We start from the raw sequence: 23,316 nt of genomic DNA, 5'->3' as shown, positions 1-23,316 counted from the left end.
GGATTCATCCATACAGTACGCAGCACCTGTGCGGAAAAAGGCAATTTTATATAGACTTCTCTGCCGTATATTTCCCAAGACCGGCACCAAATTTTCACAGTTCGTGTATAGCTAATAAAAATAAGAACCCCTTTTAGGGCTATCTGCAAAACAGGTTTTTTTTGTTTCAATTTTATTCCGTTTTTTTTTTTTTACTCTTTAAATAAGGATTTCTGGTTTTATGTAACGTGCGTTAATCATTTTATAATGAAAAGTTCTACAACGTTCTAATATGCTTCTGTTTCTAACTTGTTACCTTTTTCAAAATGTTTCCTGTCAGTAAAACCAAACAGACCTGATACTTCTTCCTACAGCTGAGGGTTTGCTACCGTTTTATCCAGTGCAGGCAATCCTCTGTGACCTAAATATATCCGCTGCACAAATCTCTTTTCTATGCTGATAGTTTGCTTCAATTTATCACTATAGAATGCAGACCCTTTTAGTTCAGAGGATTGCCTGGATACAATTGTAGCAAACTCTCAGCTGTGAGAAGTATAAGGGCTGCATTGGTCTGCTACGCTTTCCTATACAGTTAAAAAAATAATAATGAAAAGGATGCCAAGGCATAGCACCTTGACGGAGGCTAAAGGACCCTCTTTTGGGCTCTGTCTGGTGAATGGGTTCCTATGGCTACGCTGGGAGCTTCCTGCCGCATACACTGAATGTGTTCACATGTTGTGATGTCAACTGAGCCTTATACAAAGTTCCAGGACATATATATTATGATACCTTGTATAAGACTGGACAACAACTTTAATTAAATGGACACTAACTTTACAAACAATTTATGCTAATCTAATAGTATATCTGATACAGATCAACTTTGTAATTTACTTCCTGTTAAAATGTAGTTGTTTTATCCATGCAAATTCTGTGTGAAGTTACTGCCACTAGGTGTCTCCCTTCCTGTAATCTGCGGTTTAGCCCCTGTTTTCAAGCATGGTCTGTCCCCGGTTAGAGCAGAATTGAGGGACTGCAGAAAGTGGGGGGTGTCACTTCACTTCCTTCCCATAGAAGTCTATGGAGAAGGGAGGGGGGAGCAGGAGGCGGGAACCGAGAGAGAGTGAGTCAGATACAGTTGCGCTGCACATACAAGTCTATGGAGAGAGGGGGTGCAACAGAGAGGGACACAGGCCACTGGTAAGATTTTTATAGCTGTACGATGGAAGTTACGGAAACATCCGAGCATCAGTGTGGCCACCTCTCCATGTAGTCCCCTCCTGGAAACAGCAGCCAGCGGCCGCCTCACCAGGTAGGACGTGGCTCGAGTGGCCCCATTCTTGATATATGTGGGGGTCCGACTGCTGGGACCTTCATCTATCAGATATTTATGGCATATCCTGTGGGTATGCGTTAAATGTCTGGTATGGGAATGACCCTTTAATCTCTGCCTGAATGCGGCTGTCGCCTCACCAGGCGGAACAGGGTTAAGGGAACCCGTGTTCTCTGGATAGATGGGGGGTTGGTCACTGAGGTGGGATACCACCTTGCTATCAATCAGTCCATGTTACGAGTATGTTTGCATAGTGATCCTGACTGTGTTACTTATTTGTATTTCATGTAATGCAGTTTTTTGTACATAACCTTGTAAAGGGCATTATTGTAACCGTCTCTTATGGCTATTCTTTATTCTTATCTGAAACTTTTCTGTCTCAGGGGCAACATGACTGAAGAGGAGCAGTTTGTGAACATTGACTTGAATGACGACAATGTATGCAGTATCTGCAAGCTGGGCACTGACATTGACACCCTGTCGTTTTGCCACATCTGCTTTGAGCTGAGCATTGAGGGTAAGACTGACTTGTCCGGTCACATTTGCATAACATGATATGGATGAGATTCAAAGACATGAATTTGTCCTATTTGCTACATTTTTAACGGAGTTTTTATTTTTTTATGGTGGGGGGTGGGCGCAAATGTTTATCATGCCCAATTATGTGCTTATTTCATTTTTCAAGGCAATTGTGGGTGAGGTTTTTATGTAATAGTATGTCTGTTCTGTAGTTTGTATAAAATATCCTTCCTGAGCTAGAATAACCGATGGACTGGTGTGGTGCAGTTTCTGGAAGAAAGAAGCCATGTTTTTCTAATCCTGGACAACCCCTTTAAATGCTCTGAGGAATATTAGGTGTCCTACAGCCCCCGTGTCAGCGAGACATGTGCTGGTTTATTGCCCGGCTGGCAGGAGTGAGAAGGGTCGTCTGATAAAATCATAAACAGTGTTTAAAACGACAGATAATGGTATGATAAAGGCAGCGCCTTACCTCTTTTATAAGGCTACATTCAGATGGGCGCGTGCAACCGTTTCTCATGTCCGAGGTGCACCCGCGCAGGACGCGTTCTCACGTAGACTAGGGTCTATGGAGGGATGCGTGAAAGCGCATGAAAATAGGACATGTCCTATTTTTTCACAGACCCTTTACCCGCTCCGTTGAAACGGGATCCGTGTGAACGGCCCCATTGAAATACATGTGTCTGTGTGACGGCCGTTACACGGACGAGTTACATGTTCGTCTGAATGAGCTCTAAGGTAGATTCACATCCGGCAGATTTTGTTACAAACATTTCTGCGACTGGAAATTTCTGCTCCCAAATCTGCAGCGTGTGACTGCACCCTAAGGCCTTGTTCACACTGTTTATTTGACGTGCCAAAAAAACTTGTCAAAAGCGTGTTTTACGTGCGCGTGTGTTTAAAAAAAATTGCATCGTGTCAAAAAGAGGCATCCGGTAAATTATTGGCGCATAAAACGTGAGTCATTCCCATAGCCAATGGGAGTCCTAATTACGCACCAAAAAGGCGTCAAAATGCCTGTACTTTAAAAAGTTCTTGGCAAAAAATGCTAGCGTTTTTGACGCGTTTACACCACGTTTTGTTTTTTAACGCCATGTGAACAAGGCCTAAAAGTGCCAGTGTCCTGAGAGTGGTTCAACTCCAACGAGAGATTGCTCAACACTGATTGGAAGAGCGTCATTGACCGGCTCTCCTCCCGACGCATTCTTTCAGTCTCACGACTGCGTGTCTTTTAAGGGGATTCCCACGCAAATCATAAAAATATGAAGTGAAGTTCAATGTCCTTTTTGTTTACCTACATAAATAGTCTTGTTTCCCTTCAGTTGTGGCAAAAGTAACAATCATATCCACTAATATATGGGTTGATAATTTTTTTTTTGCAGTAGATTCTCAGTAGCTAATGCTCCCGTTTGTCAGTCAGCAGACACAGGCTGTTTTACGATGGCCTTGTATCTGCGGCTCCACGTCCTGTGCTACACAGGAGACACGTATTCAATTCCCTGCATTAGTAGAACATTGTTACTTTCTGCTTCCGATTCTTAGGGCTAATGCACACGACTGTGGTTTCTTGTTTGTGGATAGCAGATAGACCCATTCGTTTATATGCCCCCATGCACATGACCGTGATGATCACGGATCCGTTTGGGGGCCACGAGTCTGGGCCACAAAACCTTTTACTGTCCGTATTTGTGGATTATGTGACCTACTCGGGGTTGGGACAAACTGACGTCAATACCAGCCTTCCTTCCTTTTTTTTTTTTTTGCGGATCCGTGAATACTGATTACACACGGATGCCCTGGGGAAGGTTTTCTGCGGACAAATAGACCGCGCATACAGGCAGCGGATCCATCGTTTTGCGTGTGCTTTAGTCCTCAGTATATTGTATGTTACTGGATGGATATTTCTGCCTTTCCCTACCAAAAGAGAAATACTACAGGACGCCTCAAAATGCACTGCAGTAGTGAGTGGAAAATACAAGTGTGTGCGCCATCATGTTGCTGAATTGTCCGTTCCCCCTGTAATTGAGGTCTCAAGTCGTGGACACAAGTTTAGTCGTTTACATTTTGAGACTGGAATTTTTTTTTTTAGCTGCTCTGTTCACGTCACAATTAAACATTCGTTTCCTACTAACATCCCGTCTTCCAAATGTTATACAAACCGGCGCAGACCTCTTGTCTGGACACGTCTGCTACCTCCGGTTATACATTATCTTTGCAGGTTGTTGCTGGCTTTACTCCAGTGCCAGATAATATTGACTGAACTGTTTGATATGTGATTGCACAACCCGCTTTACTGCCACACCGGAAAACAATGCGCCTTACTTAGTTCTTTGCAGTCTGAAGTTTTTGTTAACTTTACTGTAATCCTCCAACGATCTACTGTCTATAGAGACTCAAACCCCCTCCTATTGAGAGAGTCCAGGACCTTGCAATTTTTCTTAGATATGTTTTCACGAGAAATAAGTGGTGCCGGATGTGTCTGCATATATGTCCGCGATCAGCGTATACTCCGGGGTGTCCATCACACCTGTGGATTACATGATTTCAACGGGCACCATGTCCTATCTCTATCATTAATTCTACATTGTACTGGTAAGGTCTGTGTCTTGCCTTATATTCTATCTGAAGTCCCGGAATGAAGACCTTTTCTCTAGTTCTTTCCGCCTTGAGACAATTCACTCTGAGCTGTAAATTCCTTGGTAGTAGAACAGAAAGCCTGTTGTCCGGTAACTGAAGGTCATTGATAATCACATGACAAATATACTGTATGGGATTTCTGGCAATATCGCCCATAATGTGTGTATTCTTTTAATCTAAAGCTTTCCATACATGCACGGGAAGCTCATTTTTTGTTGTCCTTTTTTCCAGTAAATAACATTGATTTCCTAGCACCAATGTGTGATCAGTGGGAATTAGACTCCTGGGACCCCCACAGATCAGTAGATCGAGCTGTGACCCCTTCACTGTTTATTCAGGCGCAGCCGCTCGTCCATGCAGGTGGCTGTGCTTGGTGATGCAGTACCCGGAGCAGCACTTCTGTAAAATGCAACACTGTATCAAAAATGCCTAACACCCCACCCAACCACCAAAAAACAAGTGTGGACTGAGCCCAAGCTATTGTTTTCTGTTTAACTCCTCATGTAAATATTTAATTTGAGTGTAAATATTTTATAGTTGTAGCATGTTAGTCTCTGCACGGTAGGCAAAGTAACGATTGTAAGGCTGTGTTCACACGGGGTTCTTTGCAGGAGGAAAATTCTGCCTCAATTCCGTTTGGGATTTTGAGACAGATTTTGACCTTCCTGCACGTGTTTGCCGTGATTTTCGCTGCGTTTTCCGCTCGCACCCATTGAGTGTTACGGGCAAAAAACTCAGCGTAATACGCTTTCTCTGCCTCCCATTGATGTCAATGGGAGGTCAGAGGCGTAACCGCGCAAAGATAGGGCATGTCCCTTCTGTCTCCCGCGAGGCGGTTTTACCGCTCGCGGGAGAAAACCGCCCCCACCTCCTATTGAAATCAATAGGAGACATTTTTGGCCGGTTTTTGACGAGGTTTTGCGGAGCGGTTTCCGCGCCAAAAAGCTTGTCAAAATACTCTGTGTGAACAGGGCCTTTGTGCTTGTCCACATGTAACGGAATTTCAACAGCAATTCCGTTGAAAGTAGCAGACTTTCCGCTGCGGCAGAAACGCACCATTTCCTGCGGTTTTGAGTGTAGAAAATAGTGCGTGTTTTGCTGCGTCTTTCACAATGTTGGGAGACGGTGACATTATCTCTGAAAAACGCAGCAATTCAGTCCACTTTCCGCAGCAGGAGTTGACCTGCTGAGGTCCGAAAAATACGCACTACAGCGACAATTTCTGCTTTGAATGTTTCCGGAGCGTGTGGATGAGATTTGTTAAATGTCAATCACTTTGCTGCTACTGTATTCTGCTGCGTATTTTCCGGACGTAATTCCAGATGGAAAATACGCAGCAATTCCGCTACGTGTACACGAGCCCTAACAATGCACTATTTCCGGTAGGATTTTTTTCTCTTTTCAAACCTTTTTGTTGGCATTATTCATGTGTGAATCGGTCACGATTTTGTAGAAAAGTGGTCTCCCATCTGTGGTTTTCCACCTTTTGCAAAACTCCCAGCATGCTCTAACATGCTGAAGGTGGGAGACGACTATTATAGACTATAGTGTTTTGAACAGGGTGAAATCCATTGAGGTTATAGTGTGAACTGATATCATACATCAAGTTTATGTAGTATCCTCCTGTATACCCATCGCTTGTGACTAGACGTCATTGACTTCATTGAGAAGTTGATCCACGTGTGCAAAGATGACTACAGTTACCAGCAAAGAGAATGTCCGTCCGTCCGTAAGTCGATGTAGCTACTTACCTGCAAACGCTGATGCTGCTGCAGAATCAACTGTAGCCTCTGGTGCCGATGTGTCCGACACGATGCAGGACCTGTGAGTGACGTCACAGATCTGCACTGCCAGAAGCTGGGCGTTCTGAAGAGAAGTGGATGATACTTCTCTTCAGAGCGCCCAGCTAGTAAAAGTATTAAAAAGGCCCCGATGTACGCACATAATACACGCCCACTTGGACTTTTACTTTTAAACACACCCACTTGGACTTTTGCAAGCCTCATTTGCATAACTACAAAAATGGTCATAACTTGGCCAAAAATGCTCGTTTTTAAAAAATAAAAACGTTACTGTAATCTACATTGCAGCGCCGATCTGCTGCAATAGCAGATAGGGGTTGCAAAATCTGGTGACAGAGCCTCTTTAAAATCTCTGAGCTGTCCATGTAATGCACAGGCATGCTGGGTCCTTCGTAGCTGCTTTCCACTCTGGCTGATCGATAAGGGTCCTGATTGGGACTATTATTTTAAAGTGTTTCGTTCTCTTTAGCAAGTTTAACACCCTCAATGCACATTACTAGGATCAATGTGTAACCGTGTTATCTATAGGATATTGTTGGCTTGTTAAGATCTATTCACACTGCGTTCGTATGTCAGAGGTATTTGTCGTATCGTCATAAATGCTACAAAAACGTATTCCACGCGGTATACTTTTTTTGCGGAATGCCTCTATGGAATAGCGCCACAGACTCTTCTATTCCATACAAATGAGGAACGGAGGCTAAACAGACACTCTCTTTTGGCATATGGATACATTGGATATGTTTGTCAGCCTTGTTTCTTCACACCATATTGGTGGTGTTATATTTACTGCAGCAAATTTCTGATACTCCACGTGACCAATGTGACATTGCACTAAGATTTTATTGAGTATATGGCATTCAAAAATAAAATGTCAATGGTTTAGAAAAATTGAGTAATAGTGGATAAAAATTCATATTCTCCAACACCTGTTGGTCCAGGGACGACTTCTCTAATATAGTGTTAATACTATTAAAGGGGGTATTCTGATCACAGAAAGCTATCGCCTATCCACTGAATAGGTGAAACCTGTTAGATCGGTGAGGGTCTGACCGCTGGTACCTCCATTAATTGCCATGACAGGGGCACCGTGTCCCCCACCAATGGCAAGCCTTCTGCTGTCCTGCCACTCCATTTAAGTTCTATGGCACTGTCCGAAACTGCCAAGCCGAGAGAATAAGGGGGGACCTCCGTTGTGGCGATCGGTGACCCAGCATGTCGGCACCCACCAATCTTAACAGTTATCACCTATGCAGTGGATAGGTGATAACTTCTTGTGACCGGAATCACTTTAAATTAACTACTTCTATTAGCAGCGGTAATTATGTGAAATTTAGGCTGGGTTCACACGACCATGTTACGTCTGTAATGGACGGAACGTATTTCGGCCGCAAGTCCCAGACCAAACACACTGCAGGGAGCCGGGCTCCTAGCATCATACTTATGTACGATCCTAGGAGTCCCTGCCTCGCTGCAGGACAACTGTCCCGTACTGTAATCCTGTTTTCCGTACGGGACAGTTGTCCTGCAGTGAGGCAGGGACTCCTAGCGTCGTACATAACTATGATGCTAGGAGCCCGGCTCCCTGCACTGTGTTCGGTCCGGGACTTGCGGCCGAATTACGTTCCGTCCATTATGGACGGAAAATGCTCGTGTGAACCCAGCCTTACAATCACAGCGTCTTCTTGCTACCTGTAGAGAACATCACTTTTATTACTTCCTTCAGGACAACTTCTATAAGTAGATGTTAGACCCACAGTTACAAGTATAGGTGATATAAGCCTTGCATAGTGTCGTCCAGTGACTGAGTCGGTGGCGTGTAAGGGTATGTGTACACTACCTAATTTACGGTCCGAAAAACGGCTGAAAATTTTTTTTTTTCAAGCCTCATTTTTGAAAGAACGTGCGTAAAAAGACGCCCTTGAAAAAGTGCATGTCACTTCTTGAGCTGTTTTTGGAGCCGTTTTTTTATTGACTTTATAGAAAAACAGCTCCAAAAACGGCCGTAAAAAACGCGGCTAAAAATGCAAGTTGTTTAAAAAACGGGTGAAAATCAGGAGCGGTTTTCCCTTGAAAACAGCTGTGTATTTTCAGACGTTTTTAGCTAAGCGTGTGCACATACCCGACCGCCCATATTGACTTGTATGCTATCCCTTAGTTAGAAGTCCGATCTTTGGCTTGAAAATATTAGAAAATGTGTTCACGTCCCATTACATTAGAGATTAGTTCACTCTCCCCATTTTCTGCAATGTCCTAGGCAAAGAGGAAACTTGTAAATGGGGAATTTCACCGTCCTCTGCCACATGATCTCCGAATCTGCGTAATCAAGTTGTATAATGGGAAATTAACGGAGAGGGGGACAATTCGCTGAGCGGACCTAATGAGCTGGGAGAAGTTCACCCTGTGGAAATGAAAGCTCTTTTATCTGGTGAATATACAGCGGCCTCAGAGATCACATTTAACATCGCACATTAACCACTGTAATGTTTCCACAGTCAGGACTTATTGTTTCACTTGGCGGATGTTTATTTTATATTTTTTGGTAGTGGGGGGGATTTTTTTCCTTGGGAGCTGTTGGCTTTCAAGTACAAATATGCAGCAGTCTGTGTTATACGTTCTACTTTAACAAAAGGTTTGGGTGAGCTTTTCCCAAAACTCTGAGGTTGAAGTCATTAAAGGCGTTGTCTGAGAGTTTAATAAATTATTCTAGCAGCAGGAAATGTTATAAAAAAAATAAATAATAATAATTATATGATACTCGCCTGTTAAATCCCCTGCCGCTGATGGTCCAGGGGTCCTCGCCGGTCCTTGCGATGAGGTGCTGTACATCCACGTGACCGCTGCAGCCAAATACATCCCTTACATGCTAGCCAGTTTACATGTTTTTTCACAATTCGCGGCAAACAGTGTTTTTTTTTTTACTGCGCACCATTTGTCAGCGGTTTTGCAAACCCTGTGGCATGACACGCAAATTGACTGTGACGTGTGAACACAGCCTTAAATCTTTCTAGTCTATGGAGCCCTTTCTTAATAAAAGAGGTTGTCTAAGATTAGAAAAAAGGGTATTTTTTTTTCTTCCTCCTGAAACGGCGCCACTTTTGTCCATGGACCGTGCCTGGTATTGCAGTATTCACTTAAAGGGAATGTGTCACGAATTAAACCTTTTTTTTTTTTTTTTTACGGAAGTTACTGATTTCTATTATATTTTTACGTTTCTTGCTGTATGTTTTTTTTTTTTTTTTTTCTTCCACATGGTGGAAAGTATTAAAAATTAAATAATAATTTGACATGTTTTCCTATGTTGGCCACCAGAGGGAGCACTTCCCAGAATTACAGCAAGGTGAATAAGGCAAAGCAACCTGACTCACAGCTGCCGTAAATGTGGGAGGGAATCTCACCTCCCATCCTACAAGCCAGGAAAAGGTGTTTTTGAAATTGCTAAGCAGTGTCCGGCTGCCATTTTGGGTGTGATTCTGCAGCTGGCAGAAGCTATAGGACACACCAAAAGGCTAAGGGTATGTTCACACGCTTACTAAACAAAGGGAAAACGGCTCCTGATTTTCAGCCATTTTTAAATCAAACTTGCATTTTTGGCAGCGTTTTTTACCGCCGCTTTTGGAGCTGTTTTTCTATAGTCCATGAAAAACGGCTCCAAAAAGTCCCAAGAAGTGATATGCAGTTCTTTTTGGCAGGTGTCTTTTTACATGCCATTTTTGGAAAACCGCCACGTAAAAAAACGGCCCGTCGGAACAGAACGCCGTATTTCCCATTGAAACCAATGGGCAGATGTTTGTAGGCATTCTGCTTCCGATTTTGAAGCCGTTTTCCGGGACATTTACGCCCCGAAAAACGGCTGAAAACACTGCGTGTGAACATACCCTTAGAATGATGGAAGTGAAATACACACACACATACACACACACATACACACACACATACACACACACATACACACACACATACACACACACATACACACACACACACACACACACACACACACACACACACACACACACACACACACACACTGCTCTACTACACACACACACACACACACACACACTCTGCTCTACTACACACACACACTGCTCTACTACACACACACACACACACACACACACACACACACACACACACACACTCTGCTCTACTACACACACACACACACACACACACACACACACACACACACACACACTGCTCTACTACACACACACACACACACACTCTGCTCTACTACACACACACACACACACACACACTCTGCTCTACTACACACACACACACACACACACTCTGCTCTACTACACACACACACACACACACACACACACACACACACTCTGCTCTACTACACACACACACACACACACACACACACTCTGCTCTAACACACACACACACACACACACACACACACTCTGCTCTACTACACACACACACACACACACACACACACACTCTCTGCTCTAATACACACACACACACTCTGCTCTACTACACACACACACACACACACACACACACACACACTGCTCTACTACACACACACACACTCTGCTCTACTACACACACACACACACACACACGCACACACACACTGCTCTACTACACACACGCACGCACACACACACTCTGCTCTACTACACACACACACACACGCACACACACACTCTGCTCTACTACACACACACACACGCACACACACACACTCTGCTCTACTACACACACACACACTGCTCTACTACACACACACACACTGCTCTACTACACACACACTCTGCTCTACTACACACACACACACACACACACACACTCTGCTCTACTACACACACACACACACACACACACACTCTGCTCTACTACACACACACACTCTGCTCTACTACACACACACACACACACACACACTCTGCTCTACTACACACACACACACACACACTCTGCTCTACTACACACACACACTCTGCTCTACTACACACACACACTCTGCTCTACTACACACACACACACACTCTGCTCTACACACACACACACACACACACACACACACACTCTGCTCTACTACACACACACACACACACACACACACACACACACACACTCTGCTCTACTACACACACACACACACACACTCTGCTCTACTACACACACACACACACACTCTGCTCTACTACACACACACACACACTCTGCTCTACTACACACACACACACACACACACACACACACTCTGCTCTACTACACACACACACACTGCTCTACTACACACACACACACACTGCTCTACTACACACACACTCTGCTCTACTACACACACACACACTCTGCTCTACTACACACACACACACACACACACACACACACACACACACTCTGCTCTACTACACACACACACACACACTGCTCTACTACACACACACACACACACACACACACACACTGCTCTACTACACACACACACACACACACACACACACTCTGCTCTACTACACACACACACACACACACACACACTCTGCTCTACTACACACACACTGCTCTACTACACACACACAGACTGCTCTACTACACACACACACTGCTCTACTACACACACACTCTGCTCTACTACACACACACACACACACACACTCTGCTCTACTACACACACACACACACACACACACTCTGCTCTACTACACACACACACTCTGCTCTACTACACACACACACACACACTCTGCTCTACTACATACACACTGCTCTACTACACACACACACACACTCTGCTCTACCACACACACACTCTGCTCTACTATACACACACACACTCTGCTCTACTATACACACACACACTCTGCTCTACTATACACACACACACACTCTGCTCTACTATACACACACACACACTCTGCTCTACTACACACACACACTGCTCTACTACACACACACACTCTGCTCTACCTCACACACACACACACACACACACACACACACACACACACACACTGCTCTACTACACACACACTCTGCTCTACTATACACACACACACTCTGCTCTACTATACACACACACACTCTGCTCTACTATACACACACACACTCTGCTCTACTACACACACACACTGCTCTACTACACACACACACACTCTGCTCTACTACACACACACACACACACACACACACTGCTCTACTACACACACACACACACTCTGCTCTACTACACACACACTCTTCTCTACCACACACACCCACACACACACTCTGCTCTACTACACACACACTCTGCTCTACTACACACACACACTCTGCTCTACTACACACACACTCTGCTCTACTACACACACACACTCTGCTCTACTACACACACACTCTGCTCTACTACACACACACTCTGCTCTACTACACACACACTCTGCTCTACTACACACACACTCTGCTCTACTACACACACACTCTGCTCTACTACACACACACTCTGCTCTACTACACACACACTCTGCTCTACTACACACACACTCTGCTCTACTACACACACACACTGCTCTACTACACACACACTCTGCTCTACTACACACACACTCTGCTCTACTACACACACACTCTGCTCTACTACACACACACTCTGCTCTACTACACACACACTCTGCTCTACTACACACACACTCTGCTCTACTACACACACACTCTGCTCTACTACACACACACACTCTGCTCTACTACACACACACACTCTGCTCTACTACACACACACACTCTGCTCTACTACACACACACACACACACACACACACACACTCAGCTCTACTACCCACACACTCGGCTCTACTACACACACACACACACACACACACACACACACACACACACACACACACAGCTCTACTACACACACACACACACACACACACACACACACAGCTCTACTACAGACACACTCCGCTCTGCTACATAAATACACACAGTCAGCACTGTTACGTACGTACGTACGTACGTACGTACGTACGTACGTACAGACACACTTAGCACCGCTACATACATGCACTGCTACACAGACACACACACTCAGCTCTACTACATCTGACAAGCTTAGCTCCGCACACTGTGAATACATCTAGCGACCCTGGGGGGGGGGGGTGTCGCTTTTCTAGGAACAGATGTAGCTAGGAATTCTATATACTGGTGATTTTCCATAGTAGAAATACTCTTTTTGGAGCAGACCTGCTGTAATACATGGCGATTTTTAAAATGCAATATAAAATAAAGAGAGTGATTACGCAATCCAGACCCATCATGCAACACTTAAGTGAATCCCTGTGTTTAGGAACCTATGGGGAGTGTTCATTGCTACTTTTCCAATGTGCTGTGAACGTGTCGAATTATCACCTGAGTCTTTGAGACCTTTTTATTAAATTTTGAAGATACTGAACCTCGGCTTCCTAACCTGGGACTTTAGATTGTAACAAGGAGATGAAAGCGGCTGGAGGAAGTTTGTTTTATTGCATCATAAGAGTTTTATCGTTTACTCTTAGGCGGCTCAGCTCTGCACAGATGCCGGCTGCACACCTGAGCGCTCATGCGTCCCCGATGATGACAGTGCTCGGGCTGCTCATTTACAGCAAGTGACAAGAGACCCATAAAGACCTAGATTGTATTTGGTAAACTACGCACTGGATTTTTACCAAAGTAGCTCAAAACTTCAGTGTACAATTCATGTTTTTGTTTTTTCCTATGGTATGCATTCCAGGAACAGCAGCGAAATTTACTAAAATCTGTCTGTCAGGATTGGTGATTGCATTTCTACATGTGGTGAGCCTATTAGAAAATATTAGAGACTTGCTTAAAGGGATTTTAATATGGGTTTGGTTGTATGTAAAAAAAAAAAAAAAAAAGCTTAGAGGGGTTGTCAGATTATAAAAAAAAAAATACAAAAAAGTAACAATGTGTTTGAATGCTCACAAGGTTCCCGACTCCTCTCCCCTCTCACAGCCTCTATATATAGCTGCCTGCATGCCCCTTTATTACAAGGTGTAAGTTACTTCTGTAATTAGTCACTGTCAGCGGTTCGGTGCTAGACCCTGCACTATCTGCTGCCCAGCACGTGAAGCACGATCCCTCCAGATACTAGGAGGGAGCAGTTGAGATAGAGGCATGTGATGTCCTGTTCTACAGGGAGGGGATAGAGGAGATAACCACATGTTCAGTGTACGTTAGGTTACTTTACACACGCAGGAAATCCGCACCAGGAGCCTGGTCGTGTGACTACATTTGAGACTGGATTACAGAGGCATTTCAGCTACAGACAGTGCATTAGTAAGTGATCTTACTGCAGTTAAACCATATGCACCCAATTTTTAAATGTCGGATAACCACTTTTTTAAAGGGTTTTCTAATATTCGGTTGAAGCTACTGTTTCTGCATTTTGGACGACAGGAATATTTAAAATATACTTGTTGTTTTGATAATGCAGCCCTTTCCACCACAGCCAGCAGCGGGGCCACTGTTTACAACACCGGGTAGTGACATGTTGTCCATTGTCAAGTTACCCCAGCTGTGCTGGCTTTGACTGCTGCGGCACGTGATATCACTATGGGCGATGTGTCCCGGGCCAAATTGAAAAACAAGCGCAGAGTGGCAGGCCGCAGAAGTGAAGGCTAGCGTTGCTTCAGTTATTATGTAGACTATATCTAGGTGTAAACTGGTAAATGATGTTGGAAGGACTACCCTTATCATCCGCTGCTGGTTAAGTTCCAGATATTTGAAAGCGATCGTTTGACATTTCCAAATGATGGCCTATTCTTAGGATAGGACCTCAATGTGTGATCGTAGGGGTCGACCCCCGGGGTTCCCCACCAATCGCAGAATTGAAGGGCACCAGTGCTGTTTTTTTCATTGTCTATGCAGGCACAGTAATATACATACAAGTGTGGGGGTGTCCATTCATGTGAATGGGGCTCAAGCGCCGTTGCCCTTTCATTCTATTGAATGTCGGGGTCCCAGGGTTCAGCCCCTCGCCCCCAGGCCATTAATTGATAATCCTGGTAAACCACTTTGAGCATTGGTTCACATGTTGGCATTTGTCTGTCCAGAATGGTCTTTGTTCCCAAAGTGACCCTTCGTATCCGTTAGATACAAGTTCCGTGCTAAGGTTCTGCTCACATCATGTCAGAGTTCTACATTTTGGCGTATGGAACGGGAAATCTGGTGTGTATGCTGATCGTAACCCTGCGTATGGCAAATGTAGAGCATACAATGTCGATATACCTTGTTTTTTGTAGGTATAGGCAACGTCATTCCCTACAAAAGTATACAGTAGAAACATTTTTTTTTTTTTTTGTTTTTTTTTTTTTACAATGGGGTCCTATGAGCAAATTATGCCTATGCAGTGCGATGTCGCAGCCTTCCATCGGAGGTATACACCGGATTCTCTTATGTGATGTGAACAGGGCCTAAGATGTATGACAAAGTATCCCACTATTTTTCTAACTGCGGTTCTGGGTGTTGGCTTATAGGTGAACACCGTTTTTATTTTATGGAATGTTTAGCGGAGGAGGGGGCTCCATTTCTATCCCAGCTAAGGCAAAGAGTGGTGTTCATCGCAGGGGACAAAGTGGAGATTATCATCCCTGCTTTGTTTTCCTTCAGAGGCACTGCAGGGAAATGGAGCAAAAAAAAAAAAAAGTGTCTGATGCGGGGACTCTGAGACCCTCCAAAATCTGCATCTATGAGGAGGACCTGCTGTACAAGTCACACATGATGGAATAGTTTTTGCTTTATTGTTTTCGTCTTCTGTTTACTTGCTAGACACCGGTACTAAACTAAAGTAGATAAAGTGGCTGTAGAGCTATTAGAGCTTGGTGGCTGAGGGAACCTACGTGTGATTGTATGGGCTGGGGCAGCTGCTCGTCCTCGGCTGAATAAATGTCACTTGATGGAGCGGAAAGACTAAACTCGCTCTTAACAGCTTACAACGTGAAATGCACAAACATAATAGAGGTTAAGCAAGCAGTCGGCCGCTTGCTGATTCCTACTTGTTAAAGTGACATTTGTTGGTGTACATGACGAAGGAGTCTTCACGCTCAAAAGCTCCCCCTCTGAGACCCCTGTTGTTGTTTGTGTGCGTACGTTGTGTGATGTCGTTTTATGCTCCCGTAGAGCAGATTTTGTTTAATTCTGAATTGATTTCAGCGCAAATTGACCATTCTGTGTAAACCAAAAGCGGAATCGGTTTGTTTGTTTTTTTTACCCTAATTTATTGTATAATACATGTGGATTTATATCCGTTTATAATAAGCAATGAAAAAGATTGTCAGGAGCTGACGGCGGGGTCATGTTGCTAGGGACTCCCTTGTTCGGTTTATTTCTTTTGGGAACCAGGGTTAACGAAGCATTACAGATTCCCATTAAAAACAGTAGAATTCTTCTGTTAGTCGCCCCTCTAACACTATGAGGGCTTGATTTTTGCGGGGCAAGTTGTCATTTTTCGTACCACCATTTATTTTGTCATATAATGTACTAGGAAACAGGGAAAAAATTATTTGTGGGGTAGAAAATGAAAAAAACAGCGATTCCGCCATGTTTTTTTGCGCGCCATTTTTACGGAATTCACTGTACAATTAAAACAACATATTCATTTTATTCTATGGGTCAATACGATTACGCCGATACCAAATATGTGTAGTTTTTTCTATATTTTACTACTTTTACAAGTAAAAACCTAAGTGTAAAAAATAATTTATTTTGTTTCGCCAAATTCCGAGAGCCGTAACGTCTTTATTTTTAAGTCGATTAAGTGGTATAAGGGCTTATTTTTTTGCGGGAGAAGCTGTAGTTTTTAATAATACCATTTTGGTGTAAATGTGACGGTTTGATCACTTTTTATTTCATTTTTTGTGGGAGATTAAGTGAACAAAAAAGAGATTCTGGCGTTTACAATTATTTATTTTTTACGACGTTCACCATGCGGGTTAAATAATGATATATTGTGATAGTTCAGACTTTTACGGACGCGGCGATACCAATTATGTTTATTTTATTTTATTTTTTACTATGCTCTAGGGGGGAAATGGGAAAAGGGGGGTTTTTTCAACTTTTAAATTTTTTTTAATTTTTTTTTTTGTGTAATAAATAAATATTAACTCATTTTTACGTTTTTTTTATTAGTCCCCCTAGGGGACTTCAACCAGCGATCGTTAGGTCACTTGCACGATATACTGCAATACTAATGTATTGCAGTATATCGTGATTCTGACAGTCTCCTATGAAGACCTGCCGGAGGCAGAGATTCATAGGAGTACCAAGATGGCGGACCTGGGGGACTTCGTCAGACCCCCAGGCAGCCGTGTGAACCAACGGCTCCTCCCGATCTCGCCGCGGGGGTGCCGTTGAGATGTTTTTAGTAATTTAAATGCCGCGATCTCTATTGAACGCGGCATTTAACGGGTTAAACAAGCGCGATCCCGCTCGTAACCCGGAAGTGTCGGCTGTAACACACAGCCGACACACTCGCTCTATGGAGCGGACTCAGCCCGTGAGCCCGCTCCATATTCCCCCACCCGGTGTGCGCCGTATATATACGGCGGATGTCTGGAAGGGGTTAAGTGACCTTTTTATATGAATAATTTGACTGAATAATAATACTAATTACCACGATGCTCCGACTGCAGGTGAGCTACGGACTGACAGGGCTTACCCAAAGATGTTCTACCTGACAGTCCACTTAATAAAGATGTCCACACGGTTCACAGTACCTTTGCAAGGCATTTGGCACTGTCCCTTCTAGACATCCCCCGTTTGTAAATGTGATGTGTAGTGACTTACCTGGTGCTGTATTTCGTAGGCCGCAGTTCCGCTGTGGGGCCTATAGGTTTAGAAAGTATAGTTTGTAATTGGATTGAAAATTATCTCAAGGACCGTATTAGGCTGGGTTCACACAGAGTTTTTTGCAGGCAGAAAATCTGCCTCAAAATTCCGTTTGGAATTATGAGGCAGATTTTGCTCTGACTGCACGCAGATTTTTCGCCCGTGGCCATTTAGCTCCAAATACGCTTTCTCTACCTCCCATTGATGTCAATAGAAGGTCAGAGACGTAAACGCCCAAAGATAGGGCATGTCCCTTTTTTCCCGCAAGCCGTTTTTTCCGCTTGCGGGGAAAAAAAACGCCTCCGCCTCCCATTGATTTCAATGGGAGGCATTTTTGGCGCAATTTCCACGTTTAAAAAAAAAGCGTGTAAAAAAAAAAAAAAACTCAGTGTGCACTGACCCTTAGAGAGTTGTGGTCAATGATTCCTACTCTGAATGGTCCCCGGTTATAAGTGGTGTACCCCAGGGTTCCGTGCTGGGACCACTGTTATTCACCTTATTTATTAATGATATAGAAGATGGGATTAATAGCACTATTTCTATTTTTGCAGATGACACCAAGCTATGTAGTAATGTTCAGACTATGGAAGATGTTCATGAATTATAAGCTAACTTGCACACACTAAGTGTTTCGGCTAACTTGCACACACTAAGTGTTTCGGCGTCCACTTGGTAAATGAGGTTTAATGTAGATAAATGTAAAGTTATGCACCTGGGTACGAACAACCTGCATGCATCATATGTACTAGGGGGAGCTACACTGGGGGAGTCACTTGTTGAGAAGGATCTGGGTGTACTTGTAAATCATAAACTAAATAACAGCACAATGTCAATCAGCTGCTTCAAAGGCCGGCAGGATATTGTCGTGTATTAACAGAGGCATGGACTCACTGGACAGGGATGTAATATTGCCACTTTACAAAGCATTAGTGAGGCCTCATCTAGAATATGCAGTTCAGTTCTGGGCTCCAGTTCATAGAAAGGATGCCCTGGAGTTGGAAAAAATACAAAGAAGAGCAACGAAGCTAATAAGGGGCATGGAGAATCTAAGTAATGAAGAAAGCTTAAAATAATTTAATGTATTGAGTCTTGAAGAGCCGACTAAGGTGGCACATGATTAACTTGTAGAAGTATATGAATGGCACATACAAAAAATATGGTAAAATCCGCTATCTCTGTCTACAGAAAAAAAAAAACTTAAATCTCCAGAGGCAAGAAGCCTTCTTAAGGCCTTAAAGAGGCTCTGTCACCAGATTTTGCAACCCCTATCTCCTATTGCAGCAGATCGGCGCTGCAATGTAGATAAGAGTAAAGTGTTTTGTTTTTTTGTTTGTTTTTTTTAAAACGAGCATTTTTGGCCAAGTTATGACCATTTTTATATTTATGCAAATGAGGCTTTCTAAAGTACAACTGGGCGTGTATTATGTGCGTACATCGGGGCGTTTTTACTTCTTTTACTAGCTGGGCGTTGTGTATAGAAGTATCATCCACTTCTCTTCAGAACGCCCAGCTTCTGGCAGTGCAGACACAGCGTGTTCTCGAGAGATCACGCTGTGACGTCACTCACTTCCTGCCCCAGGTCCTGCATCGTGTCAGACGAGCGAGGATACATCGGCACCAGAGGCTACAGTTGATTCTGCATCGGCGTTTGCAGGTAAGTAGCTACATCGACTTACCTGCAAACGCCGATGCTGCTGCAGAATCAACTGTAGCCTCTGGTGCCGATGTGTCCTCACTCGTCTGACACGATGCAGGACCTGTGAGTGACGTCACAGCGTGATCTCTCGAGAACACGCTGTGTCTGCACTGCCAGAATCTGGGCGTTCTGAAGAGAAGTGGATGATACTTCTCGTCAGAACGCCCAGCTAGTAAAAGTAGTAAAAACGCCCCGATGTACGCACATAGTACACGCCCAGCTAGTAAAAGAAGTAAAAACGCCCCGATGTAACAAACACAATACACGCCCAGTTGTACTTTAGAAAGCCTCATTTACATAAATATAAAAATGGTCATAACTTACTCTGATCTACATTGCAGTGCCGATCTGCTGCAATAGGAGATAGGGGTTGCAAAATCTGGTGACGGAGCCTCTTTAATCACACGAACATTGATTACGTCCGTGTGATGGCTGTTAAAACTACGGCTGTCATATGGACCTGTGTAATTCAATGGGGCCGTTCACACGGCCATTGTTTCAACGGACCGTGTGAAGAGTCTGTAAAAAAATAGGACATAAGAAAATGTTCTCAGAAAAGATGCTCCAGAATTGTTGTTTTATGGGGAATACAATTATTTACTAAGACAGACATATCGGGAGTGGTGACAGGGCCGCTTTAAAAGAGAACATTCTGGATGCCTGCAGCCACCACTAGAGGGAGCTTATGTGCTTATTGCATTCTGTGTTCTTATTGAGTTAAATTCATAACTGTATACAGTAAGCTCCCTCTAGTGGTGGCTGCAGACAACTAGCATGTTATCTTTTTGAAGGTGGACATTTACTTTAAGGCTACATGCACACGGTGCATAATTTGCTGCGGAAAACACACCTCAAAACCGCAGGGAATTTGCAGGTAAAAACCGTAAGATAAATTAACATGCTGCAGATTTTAAAATACACAGGTCAGTTTACGTGCAGAAAAACCACAGCCTGTTCATGAGATTTCTTGAAATCTCATTTACTTTGCTGGTACTGTATTACACTGCGGATTTGCCGCACGCAAATATGCGCGGCAAAAACCGCATGTAATACGCATCGTGTGCATTCGCCCGAACACTCTGTTCACATTGGTACTGTGTTCTGTTATGATGTTTCTGATTTTTGAGCGACCGTGTAGTGTGCAACGCTATACTTGTCAGAAACAGCAGAACCACGACGGAAACCTGACAGAACCCATAATAAGTCAACAGGATTTATTGGGATCGGTTTAAAAAAAGGACCAGTTTTGGTTCCTTTAGGAATAGAAGCCATGACGCTAGTGCAAACGGGGCCTTAGGACATCGTATAGCTCACTGTCTCATGACCGACTATAATTGCCGGCTGAAAGCACTTTTGTTCCATAATAATTATTCTTCAATGTGCTATTGTGTGTTTTTTAAATGTTTCCAATTTTTTGCATTCTTGTTGACATCTTACCGAGCAGCCGTCCTGATCATTGACACATGTGCAGGGCTTGTTCCAGTGCATCAGAGCGCTCTCTTGTAATGAGCCATGAATCTTGAGTTTTCAGCCTCTGGATGAAGACAAGCCTGTTTTCATTCACTGACTGCAAACAGATCTTAAAAACTTGAAGAATTTAAAGTTTTGTATCTGTATGCAGAATCTTTCATTTTTTGTGCTTACTACATGAAGCCTAGTTTTAACATCCTTTGTAGTTTTTCTTCCCCCTCATTTTCACTGGACATCGGTTATTGTCCGTGTCTGATAATCGCTCGCTATAAATCGTTATGCGACAAACAGGACTAATTTTGCTGGACAAACTGATTCATGTTCTAATTAAAGAAGCACCGTGGTACAATATGTCTCTGAGAAGTGTCATCTGATCCTTTTCCCAGGATTACCAATGTTCGGAAGTCATAAAGCATCCTCTGTACTGCGGAGAGCACATTGACTCCATCCATCCATGTTGATTCGTCAGGCCAACAGCAAATGACGACATTTTACATCGCTCCGGACCATAAAAACGCAGTGCTCAGCTGATGCATTCACTTCATTATGTTCCGGTTGACCGATTTATGTAATGCTACCATTTGTTTTCTCGTGGCACCGTAACCATGTGATGCAGTTGTTTAAATCCTACTTAAAGGGTATGTCCACCTACGGACATAGTTTTCCAGTTTGCATATAGAATTAAACTACATAAAAAGTTTCTTAACTTTGCAACACATTGTATTGCCTATCTTATCTGGCTGATCCTGAGTTAGTCTGTATTATAGTCGGGAGCTGCGTTCACAATTCTTTAGGCCCCAGAGATGAAATCTCCCTTCATACCTTGCTAGCTCACAGAGCTGAGGATTTCAAATTTGGGAAGTGTTTTCTTTACACCAAGCAATATACAGTAATCTGATGTAGGAGAAACTGCATTCTAGGAGCTTGGCTACCCTGTTGAGGGCCTGTCCGACAACAAGCTCGTTGACTGTTTTTAATAAGAGCCAGCAGAATAATGAATGCAGCTCTGGATATAATATAGACTGTAGGGCAGGATAAGGACAAGAGACGTGTATTTATAAATATTTCACGTCATAGGCCATAAATGTCTGATAATTGCGGGTCTCGTTTTTCGGAGAACGGTGGTCTACTAGCCGCTGTTTAGCAAGCCAAGTAGGCCGGAGTGCGCTACGTAGAGGAGGAGGCAGCTGGATGTTCACTTTTCTCTCACCTATGCTGTTTTGGATTGGCATTGATAATACAAGGGTGGCCATCCATCCATCCATCCATCCAGCCTAACTTCTACTGTTCAGGTATAAGCGCTGTGCGTGTGAGGTTAAGAATGGAGAATGGGACTTTGCTTATTCGATTGTTCACATCCAAGACTCTTCCATAGGGAGGGGGAGGCTGGAGCTCATCTGGCCGCTGCTCAGCAGCATTTGTCCGCTATCCACTTAAGGATAAACCAAGCCTCCAGATTCATATTTAGGCAATATGCTATAAGCCAGAGATGCACGTTCCCTGCCTGGGGCTTAAATCTACACACACGAGAAATTCCTCTTTTTTTTTTTTTTCTCTGCTCCAATTTTGCAGCATAAGGTTTTTTTTTTGTTTTTTGTTTTTTTTAATATATCACAGCTGACCGATTTAGTGACAAATCTGCCGGCTGCCTGTCTATTTAAATGTGCGATTACAGCGTTCAAAGAACGTTTCTCCGCAACATATAGAAAAATGTCAGGACATATAGATCGCACTGTTTAATATCTATTTGTCCAGCAAATGCTGAATTTTCAAATGTGGCGGCCACTAATAGCCTTTACTGAGCCCATAGGGGTTGTTTTCCTCTGTCTACTGTCTAGGTGTCACAATACGTCTATTGCTCTGGTCTTGCATTCATGAGATCAGGATGAATATAAAGACTCCCAAAGGCAAATACCTTTGCAAAAATATATACTGAAGGGATAAAAAAAATTTGGTTTTCATTTGAGAAACCCAAACTTTTGTAGGTTAGGAACGATCTGGCCTTCACCCTACTGTTTACCATATTGGGCTATG

General features: G+C 43.6%; 1 protein-coding gene across 2 annotated transcripts in view; it reads left to right on the top strand.

Annotated features, from left to right (window-relative positions):
• Window positions 1–23,316, top strand: part of C2H21orf91 (chromosome 2 C21orf91 homolog) — a 47,563-nt gene that overhangs the window by 8,277 nt on the left and 15,970 nt on the right. For both annotated transcript variants that reach the window (XM_075854508.1, XM_075854509.1), the window contains exon 2: window positions 1,696–1,829. In XM_075854508.1, the coding sequence (XP_075710623.1) occupies window positions 1,696–1,829 (134 nt within the window). The remainder of the gene's footprint in view (window positions 1–1,695; window positions 1,830–23,316) is intronic.

The sequence above is a fragment of the Rhinoderma darwinii genome, chromosome 2, assembly GCF_050947455.1.
Source record: "Rhinoderma darwinii isolate aRhiDar2 chromosome 2, aRhiDar2.hap1, whole genome shotgun sequence".
In the NCBI taxonomy this organism is placed as follows: domain Eukaryota; kingdom Metazoa; phylum Chordata; class Amphibia; order Anura; family Rhinodermatidae; genus Rhinoderma; species Rhinoderma darwinii.
The sequence above is the reverse complement of the archived record's forward strand: the minus strand, read 5'-3'. Positions and strand labels throughout refer to the sequence as shown.